The 16,282-nt window shown below is 36.5% G+C and overlaps 1 protein-coding gene across 10 annotated transcripts in view; it reads left to right on the forward strand.

Moving 5' to 3' along the window:
- The window catches only part of EVI5 (ecotropic viral integration site 5), an 81,716-nt gene that overhangs the window by 27,547 nt on the left and 37,887 nt on the right, over window positions 1–16,282 (forward strand). For 4 of the 10 annotated variants that reach the window (XM_074597228.1, XM_074597227.1, XM_074597225.1 and 1 more), the window contains exons 11-16: window positions 1,349–1,402; window positions 3,813–3,845; window positions 4,408–4,554; window positions 11,681–11,815; window positions 14,013–14,153; window positions 14,677–14,835. In XM_074597228.1, coding sequence (XP_074453329.1) covers window positions 1,349–1,402; window positions 3,813–3,845; window positions 4,408–4,554; window positions 11,681–11,815; window positions 14,013–14,153; window positions 14,677–14,835 — 669 coding nt within the window. The remainder of the gene's footprint in view (window positions 1–1,348; window positions 1,403–3,812; window positions 3,846–4,407; window positions 4,555–11,680; window positions 11,816–14,012; window positions 14,154–14,676; window positions 14,836–16,282) is intronic. The other 6 variants (XM_074597232.1, XM_074597229.1, XM_074597233.1 and 3 more) reach the window with 3 other exon arrangements.

The following is a 16,282-nucleotide window of genomic DNA, read 5'->3' on the forward strand; positions in this document are numbered from 1 at the left end:
TATCTTTTTGCTTTTGTGACATAAGTAGGCTTTTGCTGGTTTTTTTCCCTTTTTGCATTTTTTTCACAGCATGGTGTTTGATGTGGATTTGCTTCCTTGTGCCATGTTTTTAGCCAGTTCCATGAGAAAAGCCAATGAGAGAAATGATGGGCAAGTGTAGGATATAAAGCTTAGTAGAGGGAGTGAGGACAGCCTCCCTTCTTCCTATTCCACTGCTAGTCGTTTTGCCTTTCAGTATCAGTTTCTAAGGCATTGGCTCTTCAGAAAAATTCCGGGAGCACAAAGGTGCTCTGAGCTTTTTCAGGCCATTTGTAATTGTTGTAACAGGCAGCGAGGCAGGCAGCAGCATTAGGAACTGCTGTAATGGCATCTCAAATGAGAAAATTTGCAGGACTCAAATGACAGCTCTCTACAGAATAGGACAGAATAAAATCATTTGAAAGACAACTATAATTTTAGATTTTAGTATTTTAACTCCAAATCCTTCCCTGCTCCCCCTTCCCTCCCCCAAAAAACCAACACCCTAACAAAATCAAACAAAAAAATCCAACAAAAAACCCCCAACCAACCAAACCCAGCAACCCAAAGCTGTCTGTTTCTAGGCCCTGCTTTGGGACCTTATATAAACCACTTCTAACATACTTGCTTCTGCTAAGAAGCTCTGCTGTTTCAGGGAGATGGAAAACAAGCACACTGAGTCTGTCTCTTAGCCTTGGCAGAATAAAGCATTACTGAACTGATATCCATGGCCCTATTCTTATGGATACAGATCTCTTCTATCTGAATGCTGACTGCTAAAATTTATAGGAAATGCAGGTAAAATATGCAATTCAGTACAACTCTTTCTCACTTCTGGGGTATCTGAGGTAAATAACTCAGTATAACCTTACAGATTAAAAAAAAATATTTTTTTAATATAAATTATTGGGGGGAAAAAAGGAAGGAAACCTTGCAGCTATCTCATTAACCTGTCCTAGCGCAGGGAGTGTACTTTCATGTCCCTTAACCATGAAGACTGTGTCTGTCTCTGTTTGAGGAGGAGACTGTCAAGTCTAATGCGTGGTTAAGCCCTGTGGTTGACCTGCAGACATGCTGCTTTTCATCTAATGCAACACAGATGCTTTTGTATAACACGAGGCTTCTTCTCATCTTTGCTGTATCAAGCTGTTTAAACTCATCTTCTGGGTTAGTACATAATATAAAAGGATGTTAAAAAGGTCACTAATTATTTTTGTATTTATATTGATTTTCATAGATGTGATGAGATAAAAACGTTAGTTTGCTTGGCTTTTATCAGACTTTCAATTCATAACTTGAGAAATACAATTCTGAACCATTTACCTTTCAGAGGTTACGGACTGAGAATAGACTCCTAAAACAGCGCATTGAAACATTAGAAAAAGTAAGTATGTTGGTGATTAGATTTGATCTGTGTTAATTTATACTTAAATTGACAGCAATTGTATTATATGAAATGGGAATCTCAGAATTATAGCTTAGTGTTTTTCCTGTTGATCTGTGGTGTTTACCAACATTCCTTAGCCAAATAGCATGGCAATGACAAAGCAATTAGGGTTGGTGCTTACAAATGTTTAAGGTTGTTATGTCTGGCTCTTGGTGAATATGAAATCAAGCATTTTGACATACACAACTTTTGTTGTACTGTTTTCTTTCTAAATTAGAAGCATATGTTCAAAGTCCAGAAGACTACATGAAATAGTGGACTGCTTGGGTGGAAAAGAGGTTATTGTGAGAGAATCCTCAGTTTTGAAAATCTGAAGTTGCTGGGTGTTTTTATGTAGGAGCAAAATGACAGACCTACCAATGACCAGAGGGAGATGAAGATGAAAGCAGATTATTCCATTGGTAGCGAATACAGCAGTAGAGGGGTGTTGCTGCAGCATTCACATTCAGTACAGAAAGTCTGCTGCCATTAATTTGTTTTGAATATTTGTAGCAGTTATGGGTATGTGGGGGGGAGAATAACTTTTAAGACTTACTTATCACAGATTTAATCTGGAATAGAGTTTTGTTAGGCTTCTTTGTAACTGGATGTAATTTTAAAAGTATGCATTATAGCTGTTGTTGATACATTGCCAACCCATGGACAATGTTCTCCAATGGCCTCTCCTATATTCTGGTATCATGTTTCCTGTGATGGATTGCATCTGAGCTTGTCTGCTCTAGAATGAACATTCTTGTCCATCTTAACCACAAACAGCAACTATCTTTCAACAAATGAAATCGAATGCTGTTTGCTGTTGCAAACAGTTGTTCTTGTTTCACGGGGAAGAAAATGGTAAAGATTCAACTTAGAGTCACAAAATTGAAAGATATCACACTTCAGATGTTAAATCCCTTACAGTTTCTTGGAAAAACGGTCAGTCTATGTCAAATTTGAATTAATTGATTTCTGAATTTAGTTTGGAAAAATGCACATAATGAGGACATATTGTGAAAGTTGTTACCAAAAATACAATTTTATAAACATCTTTGTTTCTAACACTGAAGTGCTGATAAAATTAACTGAAAAGAGCAGACTCTTTACAAGAAGTTTGAAGCTGTAGTGAATCACTTCAATGCTGTTGGCAAATTTCTAATAGTAAATATCCCTGTTTTATACTTAACTTGCAGAGGTTTGAAATCAGATTATTATTTTTATTATTAGGAATTCCATGATGAAGCGCCAGACGCTACTGCTTTTGCAAATTCTATACTTAAAACTTCAGAATTCACTTTCAGAGTATCCTATTCTGACTGGAATTAGAACATTTCAAAATGGGAAAATATTATCTACTAATAAGAATTTCTGAAGATCCATCACAGCATCTGAAACAGATCATAAAGTGTGAACAAACACATTGTGTTGGAAATCTATTTTTATTTTAAAGTATTTTTTTTCATCGTAACCTATATGATTTAGTTGCGATTTCCTTAGTGTACCTCAATGATAAACATCTGGCCTTAACTTCTGAGTCATAGCTATTATCAACCAGTTTGAAACTTTAATTTTATTAAAAGTTCCAAGGACAAAGATGGTCTGCGAATAGATGTGTTCTCTGTTGTAGAATCTGCAAGAATTGAGTACTTTCAAGGGTGATAGAGGAGAAATTAATTAAATGTGCAACTTGGGTGGGGGGAAATGTAGTGCTTGTCAGTGTGCATAAATGAAAATTTCTTTCTTGCAAAACTTTGGCAAGGAAAGAGAATCTACGAACTGCTCAATTGGGTTTACTGCAAGAGTTCAGTAAAATAAAATACTACCTGTCATAGTTTAATTTTTCTACTTGTGTCTGTCAGTTTGCACCATTTAACTTTCCTGCTTCATCTTTTTGGAAGCTTTAGTTCTGCATGAATGCCTTGGTGCTTAGTGGAGTTCCCTTTGTGCTCAAATTGTGCCTTCCTTTGATGTTGTGGATAGACCATAGACCACATCTTGCATCTATCTACTAGATCATATCAGATAATGTACCAGTAACTCCTGTTAATTAAGGAAGCAAGCCATTCAGATAAAAAAATACCCAGTCTCCTGTAGGCGAATTTTAAGTGTTACAGAAATCTGGCTTTGAGATCTTCTTGTGTCACAGACTGTGTCAAATCTACTGCAGAGGAGGCTGCTTCCTGGGACTTTCAGGCTGAGTTGTCTTAATTTATATGAAGAGTTGTTAACTTTGCAAAACGAGTTTGTACAGAAAATGGGTAGAATTTGGGCATTTTCTTTCTCTCAGCTCTTGTCTTTTTTGTAACTATTATCACCCCTTTGTGTTTTGTTTTTTCTTTTCCTTATTCCTATCTGAATTTTTCCTTTGTAGGAAAGTGCTTCCTTGGCAGATAGATTGATACAGGTATAGTCTTTTTAGTCTTTTTCTGTATGACTCTCTTCCTACTCTCATAAAACCCCCAAACTGCTTTAATGCATGCATATTTGCATGCTGTACTCTATCCCTGCCTTGCTGATTTGTAATAAATATAGAGCTAATATCTTGCTAGATGCTTGTTTAATTTTGTTTACTAAAAATGTCTAAACCCAATACCTGCACGCTATAATATTTTTCATAGCCTAATGTAATTTTTGGTACAAATTCCTATGACGAATGGATTCTATGACACTATTAACACTGAAATTGAATATTGCGAGCTTAAATCTGTGCATGTACAACTGAGTAATACTGCATGGGAGGAATGTTATTGAATGCAAGTACGCAATTGTGCTTGCTAAACGTATGCTGAACTTTGTAATAAAGTACTAAAGCAGCTGTTCAGTACTACCTTGTCCTAAAACTTCTACCAATTGTACTCTATGCTGTATGCAAAACCAATCTGATGAAATAAGCAGCTAAGCATCACAAAGACAATCTTTCTTGGATTTGTCCTCAATTGCTTAAAAAAAATAAATTATGTCCTAAGGGACAAGTGACAAGGGCTCAGGAGGCTGAGGAAAACTACCTCATAAAACGGGAGCTGGCCACCATCAAACAGCAGAGTGATGAGGCCAATACTAAACTGGAGCAAGCTGAGAATACCATCAGGGAGCTCCAACAGCAGCAGCAATGGGTAAGGAGCCTGGCAGCACATCATCTCATCTTTTTCACTCGTGTTTGTTTTACCTCATCACGACATGGTCTCTGTGCTGTCCTTGTAAATGCTTGTTCATTGTGATTTGCATTCTTAAAATTACACAAACTGGACTAAGTGATATTTTGGTCTGTTCTTACTGATAGATGAGATCCATAACCCTGGATAGATGCAAGTTATTAGTTTAGAGAAACAAACAAAAAAAAAAAACAACACAAAAAAAAACCCCAAACAAAAAACCATAATAAAATGTACCAAGCCAAAACCCCAACAACAACAGCAAAAAAAGCCATCACCACCAAAGAAATACTAACAAAAAACCACCCACAAAACCTTTGGTAGTTCCTAGTGATCTGAATCTAGCCATTGCATATTGTGTCACTCTGAATACTCAGATTTGAGAGTTGATTCATAATGCCTTTATCTAGCTTCTTATTTAAGTCAATTCTTTCCATATTGTTTCTCCTGCGTACCTATTTTTTTTTTTCCTAGCATGCTTAAATTTGTTGCTTGCAAAAATACAAGGGTATTGTCGCTGAGTTTAGAGCTGCAGGGCTTTACTAAAGGTGTTGGTTTATGTGCAGATAGAGCAGAAAAATAACTAGCAGCTCTATGTAGTACTGTGTTTGTATATACTATGTGTTTTGGGTAGTATAACGCGCAAGACTTCAGACTCTTACTGTGAGACTGAAGTTACTTTCTCCAAGCCATTTACAAAGTGCTCAGTGTCCTCTCTTGAGAGGGAGGGAAGCATTTTCAGGAGTCTTCACATGCTGAATAAATTGTGCACTAGCAGTATTGATGTGAATATGCTCATATTGTTTTTTAAGTAAGTGGTATCCAAGTACTTATCTGAAGCCCTGGGTGTTTTCAGGTGTACGGAATACAACTTTTTTAGAACTGCAGCTACTTACCAGATCCCTTACAGGCAAAAACCGAGTTTGTTTTATACATCTTCCACCAAAGCTCTGGAAATACTTGGATCTCTTCTTGGAAGGTGGAGATGAGACTTACTGTTAGACTGAAAAGAAATCAGAACTTAAATGCAACATTACATAAATAGTTTATTATGTCTGTTTAATGCATTTAAGTGTAAAAAAAGGTACATATTTCAGAATAGTTGCAAGGAATTATTGAGCTGTTACTCTGCAATGTGTAATGCTGTTCTTTTATTTAATTCAGCAATTTCTTTAGGGGAAAAAAATGAAGAAATTATAATTGGGAAGATAGGGATGTTCTAGCAATGCTTACCAAAATTTTAAGTATTGTTGTAATCTTTCAAGTGGAAATGAAATGGGAAATGTTTATAGACTTGATTAGCCAGATGTTTGCTGTCTGATTACAATAGTACAGATGCTTTTGGAATGTGTTTTTGGAGGCATTCATGTCACATACCTGTATTCAATTAAAAGTTACTTAAAGATACTAAAATGCTGTATTTATCTATTTCTTAATTGATGGGTAATATGAATTTTAAAGCTAATGCTTTTAAATATGCTGGGGACCTTATTAAGTAGCAATGGTAGGGAAGCCTGGCAGGTTGGCTGGGCAAGGATAGAGGTCCTGAGCAGAGCTATAGATAACTGGATTGCAAAATTGATTTGATTTGAGCTGTGGGGGCAGAAGATTGGACAGGTACTGCAGGGGTGGAGAGCAAGTAAAATGTGAGGATGGACAGTTAATTTAAGAGCCACACTTCCTACCCTGCATGCTTGCAGCCGCCTTTTCCTACACTTACGTGTGACCGCAACGATAGGAAATAGTTTGACTGTGCTTGGAACTGAGGCTCTAAAGCCATGTGGTTATAGGGGGATTTGTGCCTAGTAGCTGACTAATTTTGAAGCGTAAGGAATAGTATTGTGGCTTTGAGGGCTGTCTGAATTAACTTAGACAACGTGCTGAAAGTGTGAAGATGGTTTCAACTAGTAGTTCCCTAGATTCTGCTGCATTAGTAACATTTGTAATTGAACGGGCTTCTAATTTTGTTTGCAAGCACGGAAATAGGAGCAACAAAGGTAAACAGCTGCATGCACTGAGGGCACCACCTAGTGGAAATCCATCAATTTCTTTTGAATTCTGGCATTTTAAGTAAAGTACACTGATACATTTTTTTGCTGCTTCCTAGTGCCAGTAGCTCTGCTCTTGGCAATGCTTCTCTTCAGTATTGTCTTATGAATATTTGCTTCAATGTCGTTGTGTTTTTTTCTTCCAATTATTTCAGTTTTGTTTATGATTAGCAAAAAGGATTGCACAGTGTACTTATAAATGGCTACATAGTTTATCTGTAGTTATTTAAAGGTATAGCATCTATCCTACATATTTTATAGTCTACATCTTTTCCAAAGTTGAGTTGTCTGTTTCAGCGTGATAGAAACTGTACAGTTCAGGTGTGAATTTCTGAAATAGGAATGTATGAAAAGAACTGCCTAAGGATACTCGTGTTTGCCTCTTCTGAACAATGCTATGGGATTTAAAAAAAAGAAAGCAAAACACAACCCACTTGTAAATCATGAGGCAGGAGAGATAAGACTGGGCTTTTTTTTCTGTTTTGTTGGTAGCAAAAATATTATCTAAACAACAGTAAGAAGGATAACATAACCTTTGTAAAAAGGTTATGCATTTGTATTTAAGTATAATCTAGGGTTCGTTCTGTGAGACTTGATAGCACAAGTTGGGGTGGCTGAAAGGGTAAGTATTGAAGGTGCCTACAGGACGTGTGTGTATATGAAGAAATTCTCTTGCAGCACTTCTTTGTAAGGCTGAATACAGAGATGGGTAGAGGAGTATTCTTTTGACTTAAGTCCAACACTAGAAGACCGAATTACATGCAACTTTAATTTTTCTTGTGCTGAAGTATTTATAGGGAGTTTTTAATTAAACTAGAATGACTTTATTACAAAGTGTTGCATCTACTTAGAGAGGTTGTTCTTACCATTGTTTCTTAGTGAAAGGAAGGGAAGTTCTGCTTTAGTGTTTCTCCCAGACAACATGAAAATAATACTAGTGATCATATAATAAATCATCTATTAAGTGTCATCATATGTATTCCACATATTTCTGATTGTATTTGAAGTCATTTGGAAGGGGAAAAGGAAGTGGAAAATAATAAGACTTGAGATGGAGTCTTCGTGCTTAATTTTACTTTAGATGCAAACTTTTACATCTTAGTAGAGAGCAGCTCTGTCAGTGTAAGGTTTTTAAAAACAGTGTTATGACCTGTACATTCTTTATATTTAGGTGCTTCAGCTACCTAAACATTTACCTGAATGGTTTCGAAGAGAATGCTACTAATCTGTCTTTGGCATGTCTGATCTTTAAATACAGAAACTTGCCAAAGGCTTCTAGATGTGGTGGGTAACCAAAAGATTAAGAGGAGGGTGGTTTCTTCCTCATACTGACACTAAATCAAGAGCTGCGTGGAGGAAGTTGTGCCCGACTTCAACAGAATACAGGAGGTTTTCTCTTGAGGCATACTAAGAGTGATGGTATTTGAGGAGTTAGGGGTGAGGGTAATCAGCCTATTCTCACCTACTGATGATAATCATGTGCTGAAGGCTTTTTCTCTGTTTTCTTTCTCCTATTGTTTCTAAATGAAAAAGGTAGATTCCGCAGCATGTATAAAAATGATAATCTAACAATTTCTGCCTTCAGAAATACACCTCCAGAATTAACTCCATTTAATACACCTCCAGAACACAAACCTCAGTCTTTCCCAGTGATACTCTTAACTTTCAATGGTTACCCAGTTCATCAGTCTGAACGCATGAAAAATGAATCTGAGAAATGAGAGGCAGTTCAAGCTAGAATTGCTTCACATCTTATTTTTAAGAAGGCTCTTCAAGTGTATTACGTGAAGATAGAATTTTAATTGACTAAACATTCAGATAGAAGCATGTGTGTTTTGCAAAGTAATTTATAGCCATGTATTTGGTTATTGTTACAGCAACTCCATAATGGATAGTTTCTGTTCAGGAACTCATGCTAAAATGACTGATAATAATTAAAAGCATAATAACTGATATAGGGAACGTAGGCATGTAAATGAGTGTTGCAACCTTATGGAACTTTATTTTACAATATACTTTTTTTATGATATGTTCTGATTTGCAACCAAAAAGCAGAAATTAAAAAAAAAAAAAACACTTTACTACAGTTAGTGCTTAAATGTGTAACCAAAGTTAACTGGGCACCTGCTGGACAATCTGTTAGTTGCCCTTCAGTATAGATAATAATCTGTAATGATCTGTCATCAGCTGAAATAATATTAGGAATGGTTGTGTCAGTCTCTGAGATTTTACTATTTCTGAGATTTTAAGAAAAGTTTGGGGAAAAGAAATACAGTTTTGTGAAGCCAAGCAAGGACTTGTTTCTTCCAGACATAAATGGTTATAGAATTACATTTTTAGTGCTTTATATTACAAACATATTTTAAACACAGCCAAGAAAAACAGTGTTACTGTGGTTAAAACATTTGGCTGGTGCCTGGAAATATGTATTCACATTGTGTTTTTTGTCATAAATTCTAGGGCTCAAGGCAAATATATAAAAGCAGTTTTTTTGCTAAAGAAGTCAGTCTTAAAGTAGTCTTCAAACGTTGTTTTGACTATAAACTTGTGCTACCTTTATATTCTACATTATTGAAATTGTGTGTTGGTTTTTTAAGGAAAAAAAAATCACAATTTTGAACTTGTGAATATTGTTTTTAAAATCTGTTTTGATCTTGGCTGTGGTTTTTTTGCCAGCCTGTCAAGACTTGATGTAAAGTTTATTGTGGGTAAATAGAGAAGTACTCCTAACGTATTCCTTAGGCAGGTGAAATCTAAAGACAGATTTAAAGGTGGCATGACTTGTGCCTGAAACTGAATAAAGTAACTTTTTTTTTTACACTCTCCATTACTTATTTGACAAACATCAGTTAGATTTTTGTAGTCGAAAACTATTTAGGGTACACTTACATATTGTTGCAAAATCAGGATGTATTCAGCTCTTCAAATCTGCTGTTTTTTCTCAATTTCCTGGAAAGTACAAGAGGCCTTCTTACTTGAGGAAAGCACAGTGCATTCATTCTTTTTCCATATGTATCATAAACAGAATCTGGAACAAGAAATGTAGAGACCATTTAAGTATCTATATCATCTGATGAACGTGTACAAACAGCCAGGGAGTAAGAAAGAGCTGTTGCCTATCCTCAGTGTCTGCATGTTGTTATGTATGTATGCTACTTGTGCTCCCATATCAGGTAAAGCAATTGTAGAAATGCGTCAGTGTTGTCCACCCAGTCTCTCCTTACACTTGCATCAGGGTGTACACTCCACTGCTTGCTGAGGCAAAGACGCTATGTGGGTTGAAAAGAATATGAATTTAATTAGTATTGTATAAGGGAAAATTAATATTAAATATACTATAATCTTTGTACATTAAGTGTTCCTTGTGTCTTCAGCTGTACAGTTAGGTAGGATGAGCACTTAAATGCATAGTCTCCATGACACTAAAGACTGCCTGTGTGAGCTGTATTTGCCTTTTAATGCTTTGCGTATATCTCCTCCATTATAGCTCCCTGTAGACACGTATTTATAAGAAATACAATAAACCATAACACTAAGGTTACTGTAGATTTTGAATTTGGATTGTGCTGTAAATCACGATGAAAGGCTTAATTGGCATGCAGAAGTATAAAAATAAATGAAAAACCATTTCTTTACCATGTAGTTAGATGTTGTAAATCCTTGTTTAGTCCTGCTTGCCTTTGGTTTGTGCGTTAAAGGTCACAGAATGTCATACAGAAGCAAATGGAACTGAAGACTTTTCTGTTAATTTTGTCAACTGTTTTTAGATGCAGAAAACGAAATTGTTTGATGCAAACATAAAATAAAGGAAGAAATAGTTGTATCTCTAGTATAACGAATACTCTATGGATTTTAAAGTTGCATTGTTAATTGAATAAAACTTCATCTATGAATCCAAGTATAGTATTTATTCTTCACAATGTAGTTAATGGCACCAAAGATGTATTAAATGACTTCCCTTTATATTTAATTTTCAGGGTAGCTAAGCATACCCAGTAACTAGGCAGCTATACTTTGGGGATTTCAACAACCATTTTTTTCCTAAACCAGAAATTTAAATGTTGATTTGGAATGGCATGGCCTGTCAAGCAAGTCTCACTATCCCTGGTGAATTTCAAGTAATTTTGAAGTGACCCAAGAAAGAAATATAATGTATTTTGTAACTCTTGGCTGGAGGGAGAAATTAAGTAGGGCTTCTGAATACAAATGCTTACTATGACTTCAGTTGGATTTATCTGTTGACAGATGCAGTTTCATGAAATTGTGCTTTAGCAAGTGAAAGGATTATCTCACTTTTAATTCCAGGTAATCAACAGTCAAGAACTAAATTAATGGTGAATTACCTTACTTGAGCAGAACTGTGGGGGTCTCCCCCCTTCCCCCTCCACTGTGAAGTTTGGAAAGGGTGACCTTAAATTTTGAACTGCTGTTCTATTACTGAGGGAATGTGCTTTGGTGTGCAAAACTGGCTGGGAGTAGTCTTGGAGTAAGTCCTATATGGAAAGAACCAAATTTCTTTGTAGCTTGGGCCTGTGCTGTCTGTCTGGAAGGGGCTGTACTGCTACTTGTACCTGGCTTTTTCTCATAAATCCAAGATTATCGAATGCTTCTGTTGAATCAGACTTTAAGTGAGTAGGGATCAAGAGAGATAGTTCTGTTAATCTAGTAATAAGCTAGTCTTTCCTAAGCATCTCTTTCAGCATATCACAAAATAATCACAGATCCTTTGAGAATTTTTTGGTGTAGGTAACAATTAGAGAAAACTGAGTTGTTGTTCATCAGTACTAGTAGGGGTCTCAGTTTGGTCTTACGCATTTGGCTTGTGGCGGTGTTCAAGGTGCGTAGTGTTAGGGTTCTTATTGTTAGCAGTCTGGATGGACATGTTAGTAGACTTGTGTGAGGTAAGCGCTTCTATCGATCCTAAGCTAGTATTCCTAATGTTAAGCATTTGAATGCACTTTGCACTCCAAATCTGGCATATAAAACCCCTTTCAAACCGTCTGTGCTTCATACTAAACATATTTCTGCAAACTTTGTAGCATAAATGCAGTTCACGATACAGTGAAGACTTTGTGCTACAGCTGGAAAAAGAGCTGGTCCAAGCCAGGCTGAGTGAAGCAGAATCCCATTGTGCCCTGAAGGAGATGCAAGATAAAGTTCTAGAGATGGAAAAGGTAAATCAAACCAGGACCCTCTGTATAAAATAGCAGTAGAAACAGACTACAGGTCCCTGTAATTCTTTGCATAACTGTGCTCTAGAACCTTCTCTTCTGTTTTCACTTCTTGCAATCTTTATATGCTACAGAAACCTGTGGTTAGTATAGCAAAAACCCTAAGAGCTTTTTGCACTGGGAAAGGTTTGTGAAGAACAGATCACTTTTCTCCTGTTCCTGACACCCACTGCAGTGGAAAACTTGGAATCTGGTGGTCTTTACAGTGAATGCGAATTGTTTCAAAATGATATCCTGCAACAAGAGCAGTCAGCTTAGGGTGAGCATTGAGGTGATGTGAAAGTAAATAGTTTGGGAGGGGAGGAGGAAAGAGTTCAAAGTTACCATTCCCAGGTCTTGAGTTCTTGAGTGTCTCCCACTTCATCCCATTATGGGCAGGGAAAGAATACTTCCACTGTTGAGTATCAAAATCTCTACTGCTTTTTTGGGTGCCATCCCAACTTGTAACTTACTGATGCCACAGTTTGAGCTGTATTCAAACCAACTGTCAAAAGTTTACCTTTCTTTGAAGAAAAACTTAACTGCAAATAAAATTTTAAAAAGGAAAGAAAAAAGCCCTACTAGTTGACCTAATATAAAGCATGCTTTTCAGATCCTGTTGTATTGGCTTTGGAAATTGTTTCCTCATGGAAATTTTAAAGAGCTATACACTCATCAATGCTGACAGAACTTGCTAGCTAATTGGATTAAACCACTAGAGTTAAGATTTTCATTTTTTTAGTTGTCTGAGGGGCTTCATGGGAGTCTGACAGGCAAGTAGTGTGGTAGTTTTTACTGTACTGAACATGGGTAAGAATTCAGCATCTAAGGTATTTTTCAAAGTTCAAAAAGAGACTACTACTTTTCTTAACCTTCATCAGCATGAAGATAGCATACACTGAAAACTTAAATGTGAAGAAAAACTGGAGCAGTGGGAGAAAGTTGAGTGTACCAGACAACTCAGATGTATAGTAGTGTTTTAGTCTGTCATAATGAACTTAGGCACGTGAGAAAGTGACTGAAGTTAATTCCCTCAAATTCCTACAAATACAGTTCTTTACTGCTGTTAGTTAGTGATGCGTCATGTAATCTGGGAAGATTCTGCTCAGTAACCCAAGACTTGCATGGCTGTACTGACAGTGATGTAAACATTCAGAAACACACCCTATCGCTTCATATATTTGCCAATACTCAGATACCATGATTCTGAAACACTGAGATGCTAATAAATGGATGTTGTGCTCTGTTCTGTTAGTTAATTGTGCTGTGTTCTGTAGTTAGTTAATTACTTCAATCTTGACTCTCAAGAAAAACTGACAACTGTCACGGTACTACACATCTACAGAAATACTCAATTTTACTGAGAAATACAGTAGGAAGTGATGAAGGACAGTTCGACTTAGAGTATTCGATGACCAGTGATTTGATTTAGGGATATTGTAGTTAGGCAGACTATATTCTTTTTCTTCCCCTCTGTTTTCTTCCCAGACTTCCATTATTCTGCTTTCATCACTGTTTCACTTTCCCCAGGTCACTCCTCCCATGTGTTTTCCTGTTTTCTGTTTAGCTTTCTCTAGTCTTTCTACTTTTTCCTCATGTGTTTTTGTAAACACCCATGCACTTTCATCTGGAAGACCTGTTATTTATTGGTGGTTGTTTATAAATATTAATGGTGGTTCCTTTTGCCAATTTATCTTTTCTCCTTTTCGAAGGTAGATGACCTACTTCCCAAAAAATAATTTTCCATTTATTATTTTTCCTGTAAGTTATAACTCTAAAGGTGTAATTTCAGTTCCTCATTTGCTTTAATTCTATCAACTAGCTCAAAATCTCTCAGACTTCTGTCGATATCTTTGATGATGTGTGCAAAATAGTGTAAATAATGCTTTGTTAGGGATACCATCCAGGGAAATCTGGAAGTCAGAATACCCAAAACTACCTTGTCAATTTTTTTGGTAGTTCGCAGTTGGAAGATACTTATTTATACTCGCTATATCCAGGAATTTAGGTTTTTTGCATCACTTTATTTTGCAAGGGATGTGTAATTAAGAAAGTCTGGTTAGTAGTAAGAGTTATCATTCTGTGCTTATATTCTTGGAGTGGGTCTCTCTAAGCACAATTTTATTCAAATACATATTTAAGAGGATGGTCCTTGTTGCAGAGGAACAGCTCTCTCCCTGATGAGGAAAATGTTGCTAGACTACAAGAAGAACTGATTGCAGTAAAATTAAGAGAAGCAGAAGCTCTGATGGGTCTCAAAGAACTAAGGCAGCAAGTCAAAGATCTGGAGGAACACTGGCAGGTATGGGAAACAATACACTTAACCATTTATATTTTCAATGAACGATGATAAAGCAAGAGACTACAAAATTTTGAGATGTAGAGATCAAGTAAAAACTAGTGATGGTAGATCAAGCTGCTGAGGTGAGAAAATCTTTAAATGCAGCTGTCACAAGAAACTTTACTTCAAAAGTATGTTAAAAATTGGTCCCTAGTTGTTATAGATGACAGAGCCTGTGCTACTAACTAGCCATTCTGATAGAAAGGAAGTACCTGATCAGTCCTACTTCACTAAATGTTAACAAGGGCTAGAAATAGGCAAAAGTCTCGCTTGCAGTTCACTAACTTACTGTAGTTGGGAATGACTGTCTTCAGCTTTTTAATTGGCTGTTGCTAAAACTAGTAAGTTTGCATGGGTTTCTAGTTTTTAGGACAAATAGGAGCACTATAGCAACTTGTCTCCATGTAACTCTGAGACCTTAAATGAAATAAGGGAACAGCAGGAAAGATCAGGTATTATCAGCAATGGCATGCTATTTTTTTAGCGTCACTTAGCTCGTACTAGTGGAAGATGGAAAGATCCTCCCAGAAAAAACACAGTGAATGAACTACAGGATGAGCTGATGACAGTGCGATTGAGAGAAGCAGAAACTCAGGCTGAACTGAAGGAGACCAAACAAAGAATGATGGAGATGGAAACACAGGTATGTTACTGAACACTAGCATGTGTGAATTGAGCTGAATGCTGGCAAACTGATGTCAAATGGTAGATATCCGATGATGATCTTTACCATCTACAGGCATGACTTTAGTTCCAAAATGTGCTTTTTAAATGCTGTTAGACTAGGAGAATGTAGTGCATATAGTCCAACTTACTTTAACGTCTCTTCTTTAGTCTTTTCCAGGACTAAGCTTTCTGAATTTCTCATTTGGACTAATTGGTAGACTCTGTGAATGTGTGTGACACTTAATTCATTAAACTGTAACTCGTGTAACAACAAAAATACATTTAAGGTGTTTTAAATTTCATAACCCGTATTGATGATTCTGGTAATAATTCTAATTCTTTCTTCTGGTGAAATTGCCTATACTAGGTTATCTACTGAGGTCATGAACTCGTTACTAAACTGGACTCTCAGCAAAACAGCTTCATGTTGTCAGGGTGTTTTTTTTTTTTTAGCAAAAGCGTTAAGTTTCATGTGTCAGAAAAGAAATCCATGATTCACCATTGCTGAGATTAGTGCAGAAAAGACAAAAATAACTGCCAAGATCTTTTTTGTGTAACTAGGGAATAAGTTGTTATTGAGCAAACAGATCTGAAATGAAAGTGCACTAAAGTTGGTGAGTTCATATATTAGTGAACTCTTGACTGAATCAATAAGCACAATGTGCTGTTGATTGAGAAGGATTTGTAACTTGAGAAATCTTCCCATGAAATACCCGCTAATTGTAACTGTTACTTGAAGGAGACCTGTGCATCCAGAAGGCTAAACAAACAAACACTCTACTTGACAAGCTTCAGCAATCCCAGAAACCAGGAGAGCGCATAAGGATGTGCTACTGAAGAGAGATGAGCTAACTGCAAGGCACATGGCTTTTTGCTGACAGAGGCACCACTTTTTTATACCAACTGAATAAAAGCTTCCTCTTGCCATAACTTTTCAACTGTTCATTGAAGTATTAACGCTGTTTCACTACAATTAACATATGCTTTTGTTTTGTTGCTTTTTCCCCATCTGTGTATTTATTTTAGTCAGTAGGGGGCATAGGTATCCTGCTGTCTGGATTACAAATCACAAGACCTTTAGGTAGTCGCTTCAGTGTCACGCATGGATTTTTTTAATATGCTTATGCTGTTTAGCTATCATTTGACAGAAATGCAGTTGTTCTTGTGTTATGTACTAGTCTATGTACAGCTTCATATAAAAATGGTGTGACTTGAACTAATGCACTGATCTTAATTAAGGTCCCATGTTCCTTTCAGGAATTCACTGGACAGAAATGTACACATAGTATTTCTGACATACTTGATGTTTCTTGGATGCATCAGCTTGTTGCTGTTGTTGGTATACAAGTTCTTAAGATCCTTGCCTTACCTCAGCAAAAGATTGGGAAAAACAGATGTACAGGAACTTTGCAATAATATTCTTA

Source organism: Larus michahellis, chromosome 8 (assembly GCF_964199755.1).
Source record: "Larus michahellis chromosome 8, bLarMic1.1, whole genome shotgun sequence".
NCBI lineage: Eukaryota > Metazoa > Chordata > Aves > Charadriiformes > Laridae > Larus > Larus michahellis.